This window comes from Oncorhynchus keta, chromosome 29 (genome assembly GCF_023373465.1).
Source record: "Oncorhynchus keta strain PuntledgeMale-10-30-2019 chromosome 29, Oket_V2, whole genome shotgun sequence".
Classification (NCBI taxonomy): Eukaryota; Metazoa; Chordata; class Actinopteri; order Salmoniformes; family Salmonidae; genus Oncorhynchus; species Oncorhynchus keta.
The window spans coordinates 6027163-6043299 of record NC_068449.1 but is presented as its reverse complement, the minus strand read 5'-3'; the positions used below and the strand labels follow the sequence as shown (position 1 = coordinate 6043299).

Sequence of the window (16137 nt, the reverse complement as noted above, 5' to 3'; positions counted from 1 at the left end):
TGTTGTTTTGATACCTTTGTTAATTATGATACCTTTGTTGTTTTGATACCTTTGTTGGTTTGATACCTTTGTTAATTAGGATACCTTTGTTAATTATGATAGCTTTGTTAATTAGGATACCTTTGTTAATTTGATACCTTTGTTAATTATGATAGCTTTGTTAATTAGGATAGCTTTGTTAATTAGGATACCTTTGTTAATTAGGATAGCTTTGTTAATTAGGACAGCTTTGTTAATTAGGATAGCTTTGTTAATTAGGATAGCTTTGTTAATTAGGATACCTTTGTTGGTTTGATACCTTTGTTAATTAGGATACCTTTGTTAATTAGGATACCTTTGTTGTTTTGATACCTTTGTTAATTAGGATACCTTTGTTAATTAGGATAGCTTTGTTAATTAGGATACCTTTGTTAATTAGGATACCTTTGTTAATTAGGATAGCTTTGTTAATTAGGATACCTTTGTTGGTTTGATACCTTTGTTAATTAGGATACCTTTGTTAATTAGGATAGCTTTGTTAATTAGGATAGCTTTGTTAATTAGGATAGCTTTGTTAATTAGGTTAGATTTGTTAATTAGGATAGCTTTGTTAATTAGGATACCTTTGTTGGTTTGATACCTTTGTTAATTAGGATAGCTTTGTTAATTAGGATACCTTTGTTCATTAGGATACCTTTGTTAATTAGGATAGCTTTGTTAATTAGGATACCTTTGTTAATTAGGATACCTTTGTTAATTAGGATAGCTTTGTTAATTAGGATAGCTTTGTTAATTAGGATACCTTTGTTGTTTTGATAGCTTTTTTAATTAGGATACCTTTGTTAATTAGTATAGCTTTTTTAATTAGGATACCTTTGTTAATTTGGATAGCTTTGTTAATTAGGATACCTTTGTTGGTTTGATACCTTTGTTAATTATGATACCTTTGTTAATTAGGATAGCTTTGTTAATTAGGATAGCTTTGTTAATTAGGATACCTTTGTTAATTAGGATAGCTTTTTTCATTAGGATACCTTTGTTAATTAGGATAGCTTTGTTAATTAGGAGACCTTTGTTGGTTTGATACCTTTGTTAATTAGGATAGCTTTGTTAATTAGGATACCTTTGTTAATTAGGATACCTTAGTTAATTAGGATACCTTTGTTAATTAGGATAGCTTTGTTAATTACGATACCTTTGTTGGTTTGATACCTTTGTTAATTAGGATACCTTTGTTAATTAGGATAGCTTTGTTAATTAGGATAGCTTTTTTAATTAGGATACCTTTGTTAATTAGGATAGCTTTGTTAATTAGGATAGCTTTGTTAATTAGGATACCTTTTTTGGTTTGATACCTTTGTTAATTAGGATACCTTTGTTGTTTTGATACCTTTGTTAATTAGGATACATTTGTTAATTAGGATAGCTTTGTTAATTAGGATACCTTTGTTAATTAGGATACCTTAGTTAATTAGGATACCTTTGTTAATTAGGATAACTTTGTTAATTAGGATAGCTTTCTTTATTAGGATAGCTTTGTTAATTAGGATAGCTTTGTTAATTAGGATAGCGTTGTTAATTAGGATATATTTGTTAATTAGGATAGCTTTGTTAATTAGGATACCTTTGTTGGTTTGATACCTTTGTTAATTAGGATAGCTTTGTTAATTAGGATAGCTTTGTTAATTAGGATAGCTTTGTTAATTAGGATAGCTTTGTTAATTAGGATATCTTTGTTGTTTTGATAGCTTTTTTAATTAGGATACCTATGTTAATTAGGATAGCTTTTTTAATTAGGATACCTTTGTTAATTAGGATAGCTTTGTTAATTAGGATACCTTTGTTAATTAGGATACCTTTGTTAATTAGGATAGCTTTGTTAATTAGGATAGCTTTGCTGTTTTGATAGCTTTTTTAATTAGAATACCTTTGTTAATTAGGATAGCTTTGTTAATTAGGATAGCTTTGTTAATTAGGATAGCTTTGTTAATTAGGATACCTTTGTTGTTTTGATAGCTTTTTTAATTAGGATACCTTTGTTAATTAGGATAGCTTTGTTAATTAGGATACCTTTGTTGGTTTGATACCTTTGTTAATTATGCTACCTTTGTTAATAAGGATACCTTTGTTGTTTTGATAGCTTTTTTAATTAGGATACCTTTGTTGTTTTGATACCTTTGTTGGTTTGATACCTTTGTTAATTAGGATACCTTTGTTGTTTTGATACCTTTGTTAATTAGGATACCTTTGTTGTTTTGATACCTTTGTTGGTTTGATACCTTTGTTAATTATGATACCTTTGTTGTTTTGATACCTTTGTTGGTTTGATACCTTTATTAATTAGGATACCTTTGTTGTTTTGATACCTTTGTTAATTAGGATACCTTTGTTGTTTTGATACCTTTGTTAATTATGATACCTTTGTTGTTTTGATACCTTTGTTGGTTTGATACCTTTGTTAATTAGGATACCTTTGTTAATTATGATAGCTTTGTTAATTAGGATACCTTTGTTGGTTTGATACCTTTGTTAATTATGATACCTTTGTTAATTAGGATAGCTTTGTTAATTAGGAAAGCTTTGTTAATTAGGATAGCTTTGTTAATTAGGACAGCTTTGTTAATTAGGATAGCTTTGTTAATTAGGATAGCTTTGTTAATTAGGATACCTTTGTTGGTTTGATACCTTTGTTAATTAGGATACCTTTGTTAATTAGGATACCTTTGTTGTTTTGATACCTTTGTTAATTAGGATACCTTTGTTAATTAGGATAGCTTTGTTAATTAGGATACCTTTGTTAATTAGGATACCTTTGTTAATTAGGATAGCTTTGTTAATTAGGATAGCTTTGTTAATTAGGATACCTTTGTTAATTAGGATACCTTTGTTAATTAGGATACCTTTGTTGTTTTGATACCTTTGTTAATTAGGATAGCTTTGTTAATTAGGATAGCTTTGTTAATTAGGATAGCTTTGTTAATTAGGATAGCTTTGTTAATTAGGATAGCTTTGTTAATTAGGATACCTTTGTTAATTAGGATAGCTTTGTTAATTAGGATAGCTTTGTTAATTAGGATACCTTTGTTAATTAGGATAGCTTTGTTAATTAGGATACCTTTGTTAATTAGGATAGCTTTGTTAATTAGGATAGCTTTGTTAATTAGGATAGCTTTGTTAATTAGGATAGCTTTGTTAATTAGGATACCTTTGTTAATTATGATACCTTTGTTAATTAGGATAGCTTTGTTGTTTTGATACCTTTGTTAATTAGGATACCTTTGTTAATTAGGATAGCTTTGTTAATTAGGATACCTTTGTTGTTTGATACCTTTGTTGGTTTGATACCTTTGTTAATTAGGATACCTTTGTTGTTGATACCTTTGTTAATTAGGATACCTTTGTTGTTTTGATACCTTTGTTAATTGATACCTTTTTGTTTTAATTTTGTTGGTTTGATACCTTTGTTAATTTACCTTTGGATAGCTTTGTTAATTAGGATACCTTTGTTGGTTTGATACCTTTGTTAATTTGATACCTTTGTTAATTAGGATAGCTTTGTTAATTAGGAAGCTTTAATTAGGATAGCTTTGTTAATTAGGATAGCTTTGTTAATTAGGATAGCTTTGTTAATTAGGATAGCTTTGTTAATTAGGATACCTTTGTTGGTTTGATACCTTTGTTAATTAGGATACCTTTGTTAATTAGGATACCCTTTGTTAATTAGGATACCTTTGTTAATTAGGATACCTTTGTTAATTAGGATAGCTTTGTTAATTAGGATACCTTTGTTGGTTTGATACCTTTGTTAATTAGGATAGCTTTGTTAATTAGGATAGCTTTGTTAATTAGGATAGCTTTTTTAATTAGGATAGCTTTGTTAATTAGGTTAGATTTGTTAATTAGGATAGCTTTGTTAATTAGGATACCTTTGTTGGTTTGATACCTTTGTTAATTAGGATACCTTTGTTGTTAGGATACCTTTGTTCATTAGGATACCTTTGTTAATTAGGTTAGCTTTGTTAATTAGGATAGCTTTGTTAATTAGGATACCTTTGTTAATTAGGATAGCTTTGTTAATTAGGATAGCTTTGTTAATTAGGATATCTTTGTTGTTTTGATAGCTTTTTTAATTAGGATACCTATGTTAATTAGGATAGCTTTTTTAATTAGGATACCTTTGTTAATTAGGATAGCTTTGTTAATTAGGATACCTTTGTTGGTTTGATACCTTTGTTAATTATGATACCTTTGTTAATTAGGATAGCTTTGTTAATTAGGATAGCTTTGTTGGTTTGATACCTTTGTTAATTAGGATAGCTTTGTTAATTAGGATACCTTTGTTAATTAGGATAGCTTTGTTAATTAGGATAGCTTTGTTAATTAGGATACCTTTGTTGGTTTGATACCTTTGTTAATTAGGATAGCTTTGTTAATTAGGATACCTTTGTTAATTAGGATACCTTTGTTAATTAGGATACCTTTGTTAATTAGGATAGCTTTGTTAATTAGGATACCTTTGTTGGTTTGATACCTTTGTTAATTAGGATACCTTTGTTAATTAGGATAGCTTTGTTAATTAGGATAGCTTTTTTAATTAGGATACCTTTGTTAATTAGGATAGCTTAGCTTTGTTAATTAGGATACCTTTGTTAATTAGGATACCTTTGTTAATTTGATACCTTTGTTAATTAGGATACCTTTGTTAATTAGGATAGCTTTGTTAATTAGGATACCTTTGTTAATTAGGATACCTTTGTTAATTAGGATACCTTTGTTAATTAGGATAGCTTTGTTAATTAGGATAGCCTTAATTGGATAGCTTTTGTTAATTAGGATACCTTTGTTAATTAGGATAGCGTTGTTAATTAGGATAGCTTTGTTAATTAGGATAGCTTTGTTAATTAGGATAGCTTTTTGTTAATTAGGATAGCTTTGTTAATTAGGATACCTTTGTTAATTAGGATAGCTTTGTTAATTAGGATAGCTTTGTTAATTAGGATAGCTTTGTTAATTAGGATATCTTTGTTAATTAGGATAGCTTTGTTAATTAGGATACCTTTGTTTAGGATACCTTTGTTAATTAGGATAGCTTTGTTAATTAGGATACCTTTGTTAATTAGGATACCTTTGTTAATTAGGATACCTTTGTTAATTAGGATAGCTTTGTTAATTAGGATAGCTTTGTTGTTTGATATTAGGATACCTTTGTTAATTAGCTTTGATAGATACCTTTGTTAATTAGGATAGCTTTGTTAATTAGGATAGCTTTGTTAATTAGCATAGCTTTTTTAATTAGGATAGCTTTGTTAATTAGGATACCTTTGTTAATTAGGATACCTTTGTTGTTTTGATAGCTTTGTTAATTAGGATATCTTTGTTAATTAGGATACCTTTGTTAATTAGGATAGCTTTGTTAATTAGGATAGCTTTGTTAATTAGGATACCTTTGTTGTTTTGATAGCTTTGTTAATTAGGATAGCTTTGTTAATTAGGATACCTTTGTTAATTAGGATAGCTTTGTTGTTTTGATAGCTTTGTTAATTAGGATAGCTTTGTTAATTAGGATACCTTTGTTGGTTTGATACCTTTGTTAATTATGATACCTTTGTTAATTAGGATACCTTTGTTAATTAGGATAGCTTTGTTAATTAGGATACCTTTGTTAATTAGGATACCTTTGTTAATTAGGATAGCTTTGTTAATTAGGATAGCTTTGTTAATTAGGATAGCTTTCTTTATTAGGATAGCTTTTTGTTTAATTAAGGATAGCTTTGTTTTTTGTTAATTAGGATAGCTTTTTTAATTAGGATACCTATGTTAATTAGGATAGCTTTTTTAATTAGGATACCTTTGTTAATTAGGATAGCTTTGTTAATTAGGATACCTTTGTTGGTTTGATACCTTTGTTAATTATGATACCTTTGTTAATTAGGATAGCTTTGTTAATTAGGATAGCTTTGTTGGTTTGATACCTTTGTTAATTAGGATACCTTTGTTAATTAGGATAGCTTTGTTAATTAGGATACCTTTGTTAATTAGGATAGCTTTGTTAATTAGGATAGCTTTGTTAATTAGGATACCTTTGTTAATTAGGATACCTTTGTTAATTAGGATAGCTTTGTTAATTAGGATACCTTTGTTAATTAGGATACCTTTGTTGTTTTGATAGCTTTGTTAATTAGGATATCTTTGTTAATTAGGATACCTTTGTTAATTAGGATAGCTTTGTTAATTAGGATACCTTTAATTTGATACCTTTGTTAATTAGGATAGCTTTGTTAATTAGGATACCTTTGTTAATTAGGATAGCTTTGTTAATTGATAGCTTTGTTAATTAGGATACCTTTGTTAATTATGATACCTTTGTTAATTTGATACCTTTGTTAATTAGGATACCTTTGTTAATTAGGATACCTTTGTTAATTAGGATAGCTTTGTTAATTAGGATAGCTTTGTTAATTAGGATACCTTTGTTAATTAGGATAGCTTTGTTAATTAGGATAGCTTTGTTAATTAGGATACCTTTGTTGGTTTGATACCTTTGTTAATTAGGATAGCTTTGTTAATTAGGATACCCTTTGTTAATTAGGATAGCTTTGTTAATTAGGATACCTTTGTTAATTATGATACCTTTTGTTAATTAGGATAGCTTTGTTAATTAGGATAGCTTTGTTAATTAGGATACCTTTGTTAATTAGGATACCTTTGTTAATTAGGATACCTTTGTTAATTAGGATAGCTTTGTTAATTAGGATACCTTTGTTAATTAGGATAGCTTTGTTAATTAGGATACCTTTGTTAATTAGGATAGCTTTGTTAATTAGGATAGCTTTGTTAATTAGGATACCTTTGTTAATTATGATACCTTTGTTAATTAGGATAGCTTTGTTGTTTTGATACCTTTGTTAATTAGGATACCTTTGTTAATTAGGATAGCTTTGTTAATTAGGATACCTTTGTTAATTAGGATAGCTTTGTTAATTAGGATACCTTTGTTAATTAGGATAGCTTTGTTAATTAGGATAGCTTTGTTAATTAGGATACCTTTGTTAATTAGGATACCTTTGTTAATTAGGATAGCTTTGTTAATTAGGATACCTTTGTTGGTTTTGTTAATTATGATACCTTTGTTAATTAGGATAGCTTTGTTAATTAGGATAGCTTTGTTAATTTGATACCTTTGTTAATTAGGATACCTTTGTTAATTAGGATAGCTTTGTTAATTAGGATACCTTTGTTAATTAGGATAGCTTTCTTTTGTACCTTTGTTAATTAGGATACCTTTGTTGGTTTTTGTTAATTAGGATACCTTTGTTAATTAGGATAGCTTTGTTAATTAGGATACCTTTGTTAATTAGGATAGCTTTGTTAATTAGGATACCTTTGTTAATTAGGATACCTTTGTTAATTAGGATACCTTTGTTAATTAGGATAGCTTTGTTAATTATGATACCTTTGTTAATTAGGATACCTTTGTTAATTAGGATAGCTTTGTTAATTAGGATACCTTTGTTAATTAGGATAGCTTTGTTAATTAGGATAGCTTTGTTAATTAGGATAGCTTTGTTAATTAGGATACCTTTGTTAATTAGGATAGCTTTGTTAATTAGGATAGCTTTGTTAATTAGGATACCTTTGTTAATTAGGATACCTTTGTTAATTAGGATACCTTTGTTAATTATGATAGCTTTGTTAATTAGGATACCTTTGTTAATTAGGATACCTTTGTTAATTAGGATAGCTAGCTTTGTTAATTAGGATAGCTTTGTTAATTAGGATACCTTTGTTAATTAGGATACCTTTGTTAATTAGGATACCTTTGTTAATTAGGATACCTTTGTTAATTAGGATACCTTTGTTAATTAGGATACCTTTGTTAATTATGATACCTTTGTTAATTAGGATAGCTTTGTTAATTAGGATAGCTTTGTTAATTAGGATACCTTTGATAATTAGGATAGCTTTGTTAATTAGGATAGCTTTGTTAATTAGGATACCTTTGTTAATTAGGATAGCTTTGTTAATTAGGATAGCTTTGTTGGTTTGATACCTTTGTTAATTATGATACCTTTGTTAATTACGATACCTTTGTTAATTAGGATACCTTTGTTAATTATGATACCTTTGTTAATTATGATACATTTGTTAATTAGGATACCTTTGTTAATTAGGAAACCTTTGTTAATTATGAAACCTTTGTTAATTAGGATAGCTTTGTTAATTTGATACCTTTGTTAATTAGGATACCTTTGTTAATTAGGATACCTTTGTTAATTATGATACCTTTGTTAATTGATACCTTTGTTAATTAGGATACCTTTGTTAATTAGGATAGCTTTGTTAATTAGGATACCTTTGTTAATTAGGATACCTTTGTTAATTAGGATACCTTTGTTAATTTAGGATACCTTTGTTAATTAGGATACCTTTGTTAATTAGGATAGCTTTGTTAATTATGATAGCTTTGTTAATTAGGATACCTTTGTTAATTAGGATAGCTTTGTTAATTAGGATAGCTTTGTTAATTAGGATACCTTTGTTAATTATGATACCTTTGTTAATTACGATACCTTTGTTAATTAGGATACCTTTGTTAATTATGATACCTTTGTTAATTATGATACCTTTGTTAATTAGGATACCTTTGTTAATTAGGATACCTTTGTTAATTAGGATACCTTTGTTAATTAGGATACCTTTGATAATTAGGATAGCTTTGTTAATTAGGATAGCTTTGTTAATTAGGATACCTTTGTTAATTAGGATAGCTTTGTTAATTAGGATACCTTTGTTAATTAGGATACCTTTGTTAATTAGGATACCTTTGTTAATTAGGATAGCTTTGTTAATTAGGATAGCTTTGTTAATTAGGATACCTTTGTTAATTAGGATAGCTTTGTTAATTAGGATACCTTTGTTAATTAGGATACCTTTGTTAATTAGGATAGCTTTGTTAATTAGGATACCTTTGTTAATTAGGATACCTTTGTTAATTAGGATAGCTTTGTTAATTAGGATACCTTTGTTAATTAGGATACCTTTGATAATTAGGATAGCTTTGTTAATTAGGATAGCTTTGTTAATTAGGATAGCTTTGTTGGTTTGATACCTTTGTGAATTATGATACCTTTGTTAATTATGATACCTTTGTTAATTAGGATACCTTTGTTAATTAGGATACCTTTGTTAATTAGGATAGCTTTTTTAATTAGGATAGCTTTGTTAATTAGGATACCTTTGTTAATTAGGATAGCTTTTTTAATTAGGATAGCTTTGTTGGTTTGATACCTTTGTTAATTATGATACCTTTGTTAATTAGGATAGCTTTGTTAATTAGGATAGCTTTGTTAATTAGGATACTTTGTTAATTTGATAGCTTTGTTAATTATGATAGCTTTGTTAATTAGGATAGCTTTGTTAATTAGGATACCTTTGTTAATTAGGATAGCTTTTTTAATTAGGATAGCTTTGTTAATTAGGATACCTTTGTTAATTAGGATAGCTTTTTTAATTAGGATAGCTTTGTTGGTTTGATACCTTTGTTAATTATGATACCTTTGTTAATTAGGATAGCTTTGTTAATTAGGATAGCTTTGTTAATTAGGATACCTTTGTTAATTAGGATAGCTTTTTTAATTAGGATAGCTTTGTTAATTAGGATACCTTTGTTGGTTTGATACCTTTGTTAATTATGATACCTTTGTTAATTAGGATAGCTTTGTTAATTAGGATACCTTTGTTAATTAGGATAGCTTTGTTAATTAGGATAGCTTTGTTAATTAGGATACCTTTGTTAATTAGGATAGCTTTGTTAATTATAGCTTTGTTAATTAGGATACCTTTGTTAATTTGATACCTTTGTTAATTAGGATACCTTTGTTAATTAGGATAGCTTTGTTAATTAGGATACCTTTGTTAATTAGGATAGCTTTGTTAATTTTGTTAATTAGGATAGCTTTGTTAATTAGGATAGCTTTGTTAATTAGGATACCTTTGTTAATTAGGATAGCTTTGTTAATTAGGATAGCTTTGTTAATTTGATACCTTTGTTAATTAGGATAGCTTTGTTAATTAGGATAGCTTTGTTAATTAGGATACCTTTGTTAATTAGGATAGCTTTGTTGTTTTGATACCTTTGTTAATTAGGATACCTTTGTTAATTAGGATAGCTTTGTTAATTAGGATAGCTTTGTTAATTAGGATAGCTTTGTTAATTAGGATACCTTTGTTTTTTGTTAATTAGGATAGCTTTGTTAATTAGGATACCTTTGTTAATTAGGATAGCTTTGTTAATTAGGATAGCTTTGTTAATTAGGATACCTTTGTTAATTAGGATAGCTTTGTTAATTAGGATAGCTTTGTTAATTAGGATACCTTTGTTAATAGGATAGGATACTTTGTTAATTAGGATACCTTTGTTAATTAGGATAGCTTTGTTAATTAGGATACCTTTGTTAATTAGGATAGCTGTGTTAATTAGGATACCTTTGTTAATTAGGATACCTTTGTTGGTTTGATACCTTTGTTAATTATGATACCTTTGTTAATTATGATACCTTTGTTAATTAGGATACCTTTGTTGTTTTGATACCTTTGTTAATTAGGATACCTTTGTTAATTAGGATAGCTTTGTTAATTAGGATACCTTTGTTGGTTTGATACCTTTGTTAATTATGATACCTTTGTTAATTAGGATAGCTTTGTTAATTAGGATACCCTTGTTAATTAGGATAGCTTTGTTAATTAGGATACCTTTGATAATTAGGATAGCTTTGTTAATTAGGATACCTTTGTTAATTAGGATACCTTTGTTAATTACGATACCTTTGTTAATTACGATACCTTTGTTAATTAGGATACCTTTGTTTGACCTAACTGAAACTAAATTGGACTATAGAAAGTGTATAAAAAATGAATAAGAATGACCTTAGTTGGTTTGCAGGTTAATTTCACACTGAAGCAGTATGTGCTTTTTTTTGAGTAACAACCCAATGCGTTACCACTGTCGCCTACCATTAATGATCTCATCTTTCACCTTCTGCAATTCACGTACAACTTCATCCAAGATTTCCTGTGGGGGTTAAAGAAAAACTTTTTACATGTTCTGTTTCTTCCACAATACCTTTCTGCCATGAACAATTGAAGAACAGTTTCATACCTGCTTCATCCTGTCGAAGTCTAGGTCTCCCTCACTCGTGCTGCCCACGGGTCGCACCCTGCAAAGCCACATAAACAACAGGGATGATTTTAAATTATCGATAAATAGAAATTAGTTAGTTAGTTAGTTAGAACTTTCAGAGTAAATTACCCAAAATATACAGTACATAAAGTACATGTTTTTTTATATATAATATACAGTACATAAAGTATATATTTTTTTATTTTTTTATATATAAAATAGATAGTTATGTTTTCTCCAGCTAATGACAGTGACATCAACCTTCATGATTGATTATTACTGTCACGCCCTGACCTTAGAGAGACGTTTCATTTCTCTATTTGGGTAGGTCAGGGTGTGATATGGGCATTCTATGTTTTGTTTTCTATGTTTCTTTATTTCTATGTTTTGGCCGGGTATGGTTCTCAATCAGGGACAGCTGTCTATCGTTGTCTCTGATTCGGAATCATACTTAGGTAGCCCCTTTTTCCCTCCTTTCAATCTGGGTAGTTAACTTTGTTAGAGGCATCATTGCCCTGTTAAGTGTCACGGTCGTTTTGTATTGTTTTTGTTGGCGACAGTCTAATAAAAAGGAATATGTACGCTCACTACGCTGCACCTTGGTCCACTTCTTACGACGCCCGTGACAATTAGACGCCCGTGACCCTGGGGTGGCAGGGTAGCCTAGTGGTTAGAGCGTTGAACTAGTAACCGGAAGGTTGCAAGTTCAAACCCCTGAGCTGACAAGGTACAAATCTGTCGTTCTGCCCCTGAATAGGCAGTTAACCCACTGTTCCTAGGCCATCATTGAAAATAAGAATTTGTTCTTAACTGACTTGCCTGGTTAAATAAAGATAAAATCTTATCTATATTACATGGTGGGGTTCACAATGTCAGGCAGCCATCCATTCACTGTTTACTACTGCCATTAAGCTGTTAAATTTACTGTATCACAAGCTTCCTCAATGCAATAAGCAAACACTCCCACGGTTTGTTTTCCCCTGATTAGGCTGATACACTAAAATATATATATGGGCTTTGCTTTATCTCTGTATTTAACTATGTCCATGATTCATTTGCCAAGCCTTTATCTTCTCACCAAATGGCCATTGCTCTTTCTGGTTTCCCAACCAATTGAGCGCCTTTTGGGTAGTGTAATTTGGTGAAGGAAAAACGATTTATTTTAACATTATGTCATAAAGAGAACATGGTCAACTTCCTAAAAACAAGTTTTCCCATCTCAAAGTAAAAATAAATGACTATAGCAAGTGCCAAATAAAGTAACAGGATGGAATATTAAATCATCCATAAATCTCCTTTTTGACAGGGGGGAATGGAAGCTTGTGTGCAACAGGGAAAGGCAATTGAACGCAAGCTTCACCCCCAAAATGATTTGTTTAGGTAAACATTTCTAGCCTCTTTGGGTTATGCTCGACCCGCTCAGTTTTCCCCCAGAAAATGTCCAAAAAGAGTAGAAGCAGCTCACCATTAGGAATTAATTTAATATAACAGGCTTTTACAATTCAATATTGGTGCACAATTTGTACTTTAAATACCAAAAGGGATGCAGAAGTCGTGGTGGAACGACCCAGCTTGTAGTTGAATACAATCATCAATGACAACAGGGTTGATAAGCCAAACAGCCATGACTTTACTTCTAGAAAATATATTTCCTCATCTCAGAGAACAGAATGCTTTGTACTATGATGTGTAATATGAACCTCTCAATATATCCCCAATATTTAATAGTAGTGTTAGCCTGGTCCCAGATCAGTTTGTGCTTTTTAGCAAACAACTGCTATAGGAGTTGGCTAAACTACACAAACTGATCTAGAACCAGGATTAACAGTTACCATACCTCAGATTAGTAAATATATATCCCATATACCCCTTACATCCCTTCTCATTTGCCACTAATGGCCAGGTTTAAATCCAGACAGTGAAAGAATCAAGGCCTTAATAAAGGTCATGTTAAATTGAGCCGACATTTGAATTGTTTACTTTGAATGCGATCTCTGTGACAACTGCAACAACCGAAAAGGTTGCAATCGGATTGAATCCAGGCCGAAATCTTTATTTTTTAAGTTTGGTAGCATCTAGGAAGGGTAGCTAATGGGGATAGCTAATGGGGATCCATAACAAATACAAAAACAGATGATGTTCACCTTGATACCAGTGAGGCCTTGTCTACAGAGTTGGCTCGGTCCCATGGATTCTTCCCCGCATCTAGAGAGAAAGTGATAGAGAAAAAGCAAGCGAGAGCATCACAATTATAAGAGACTCACTTTATAAAGGACCCCGGCTCCATGCAGCCAATAACAAAGATAATGGTTAGAAAAATGTGGAGGCAAGAGTGTGTTTACCTGTGGAGTTCTGCCCTGGCTTGGGATCCTCCTGTAATGGAAAATCAAAATGGATGATGTGTGTGTGTGTGTGTGTGTGTGTGTGTGTGTGTGTGTGTGTGTGTGTGTGTGTGTGTGTGTGTGTGTGTGTGTGTGTGTGTGTGTGTGTGTGTGTGTGTGTGTGTGTGCAATCATCTTTAGATGCAATTATTGTAGCTGGATAGACCCACCCAGTTAAACTTTCAAATGGATATTTTTCAAATATGATCAAGTGAATTACCTCTTCAGGTTTCTCTGAGGCTTTCCGTCTGCAGGAAAAGCAAATTCAGGCAATTAGAGATGATACAAAGCTAATGGAGAAGACAACTCCAGTCATGTTGCAAATCACTAGTGTACTTCACAGGCTAGTAGCCTATCACATCAAGTTATACCATCTTTGTGATAATCTTCAATTCAAATCCTCAACTCCAGAATATTCTTTATCAAAATGATACACAGGTCTTGTGCTGTGATCGTTAGGATAGGGATTTGCAGTTCAATTCAATTCAATTTTATCGTTCCTTCACGCACAGTTGTGTTCCTCTCACCTGCGCGCTAGAAGGGCGTTCATTTCCTGCATTAGCCCCTCCCCTCCACTGGAGCGGTTGCCATCGTTCTTGGCTACACTTGTTCCTGGTGGACTGTTCTCATCCTAAGGACACAACAATGGCCACCATATAAGTTCCCTCTTTATAGAAGCCAACCAACAGGTAATGTGTATATGCAATGGTTTGAATGTCCAAGCAGTTTTCACATAGATATGAGTGGTCTTGTTCAGGGGGTACATCATAATAAAAACATTTTAAAATGTATTGGAAAGGGGCCTCCTGGGTGGCGCAGTGGTTAAGGGCGCTGTACTGCAGCGACCCTGGGTTCGCGCCCAGGCCCTGTCGTAACCGGGAGGTCTGTGGGGCGACGCACAATTGACCGAGCATTGTCCGGGTTAGGGAGGGTTTGGCCGGTAGGGAAATCCTTGTCTCATTGCGCACCAGCGACTCCTGTGGCGGTCCGGGCGCAGTGCGCGCTAACCCAGGTTGCCAGGTGCGGCTGGCTTCCGGGTTGGATGCGCGCTGTGTTAAGAAGCAGTGATTGGTTGTGTATCAGAGGACTTTCAACCTTCGTCTCTCCTGAGCCCGTACGGGAGTTGTAGCAATGATACAAGATATTAGCTGCTAAACAATTGGATACCATGAAAAAGGGGTAAAATTAAAATAAATAAAATGTATTGGAAAGGGAAGCAAAAATGAATGTTTCTTATTGGACATGTTCAGGTAGTACCTCCCTGTTTCAACATGTTTTAGTTCTACTCACCACGATCCGAGTCTAAGCTGAGATACTAACCCTTGCAACTTTGCGGAGTTTGGCTCCAGCCAGGGCAGCAGCCAGACCTGAGAGTGGCTGTGCCAGCTCGTTCCCTGCCCCCTCTAAATGAGGCCCTCCATGCCCTCCACCAACCGGTAGTGGGGGGGGCATGGGTGGTGGCACTGTGGCCGGAGGCGGGGGGCCCGGTGGAGGAGGGGGGGCCATAGGTGCCATAGGGGCAGGGGGAGCCACCGGTGGGGCCACAGCGAGCACGGCAGGGAGAGAAACCGGACCTGGGAAGAAACCAATAGACAGCATAGGTTCAGACTCCTCCTTGGCTAACACTGCTGGCAAGCACTTACTGGATAAATAGTCCTCAGATAAGAGCCATTGGATTTAAAGTGAATCAAAAAGCAAACTACAGTAGTGGTTATGGGGACTGTTATTGTAGCAGATGGCTGAATATGGGGACTGTTATTGTAGCAGATGGCTGAATATGGGTACTGTTATTGTAGCAGATGGCTGAATATGGGTCTGTTATTGTAGCTGATGGCTGAATATGGGTCTGTTATTGTAGCTGATGGCTGAATATGGGTCTGTTATTGTAGCAGATGGCTGAATATGGGGACTGTTATTGTAGCAGATGGCTGAATATGGGGACTGTTATTGTAGCAGATGGCTGAATATGGGTCTGTTATTGTAGCTGATGGCTGAATATGGGGACTGTTATTGTAGCAGATGGCTGAATATGGGACTGTTATTGTAGCAGATGGCTGAATATGGGGACTGTTATTGTAGCAGATGGCTGAATATGGGTCTGTTATTGTAGCTGATGGCTGAATATGGGGACTGTTATTGTAGCAGATGGCTGAATATGGGTCTGTTATTGTAGCTGATGGCTGAATATGGGGACTGTTATTGTAGCAGATGGCTGAATATGGGTCTGTTATTGTAGCAGATGGCTGAATATGGGTCTGTTATTGTAGCAGATGGCTGAATATGGGGACTGTTATTGTAGCAGATGGCTGAATATGGGTCTGTTATTGTAGCTGATGGCTGAATATGGGTCTGTTATTGTAGCTGATGGCTGAATATGGGGACTGTTATTGTAGCAGATGGCTGAATATGGGTCTGTTATTGTAGCTGATGGCTGAATATGGGGACTGTTATTGTAGCAGATGGCTGAATATGGGGACTGTTAGTGTAGCTGATGGCTGAATATGGGGACTGTTATTGTAGCAGATGGCTGAATATGGGGACTGTTATTGTAGCTGATGGCTGAATATGGGGACTGTTATTGTAGCAGATGGCTGAATA

The 16137-nt window shown here is 32.6% G+C and overlaps 1 protein-coding gene and 1 long non-coding RNA gene across 6 annotated transcripts in view; both read right to left on the bottom strand.

Moving 5' to 3' along the window:
* LOC118370612 (ena/VASP-like protein) overlaps positions 1-16137 on the bottom strand; it is an 89136-nt gene that overhangs the window by 5127 nt on the left and 67872 nt on the right. For all 5 annotated transcript variants that reach the window (XM_052485828.1, XM_052485827.1, XM_052485825.1 and 2 more), the window contains 7 exons: positions 14860-15113; positions 14067-14170; positions 13760-13787; positions 13501-13531; positions 13303-13363; positions 11138-11195; positions 10993-11050 (listed from right to left, as the gene is read on the bottom strand). In XM_052485828.1, coding sequence (XP_052341788.1) covers positions 10993-11050; positions 11138-11195; positions 13303-13363; positions 13501-13531; positions 13760-13787; positions 14067-14170; positions 14860-15113 — 594 coding nt within the window. The remainder of the gene's footprint in view (positions 1-10992; positions 11051-11137; positions 11196-13302; positions 13364-13500; positions 13532-13759; positions 13788-14066; positions 14171-14859; positions 15114-16137) is intronic.
* On the bottom strand, positions 8088-9672 carry LOC127913554 (uncharacterized). Its single transcript, XR_008085962.1, has 4 exons — positions 9517-9672; positions 8964-9088; positions 8658-8783; positions 8088-8173 (listed from the first exon to the last, which is right to left on the bottom strand). It is a non-coding gene; the product is annotated as an uncharacterized LOC127913554 (long non-coding RNA).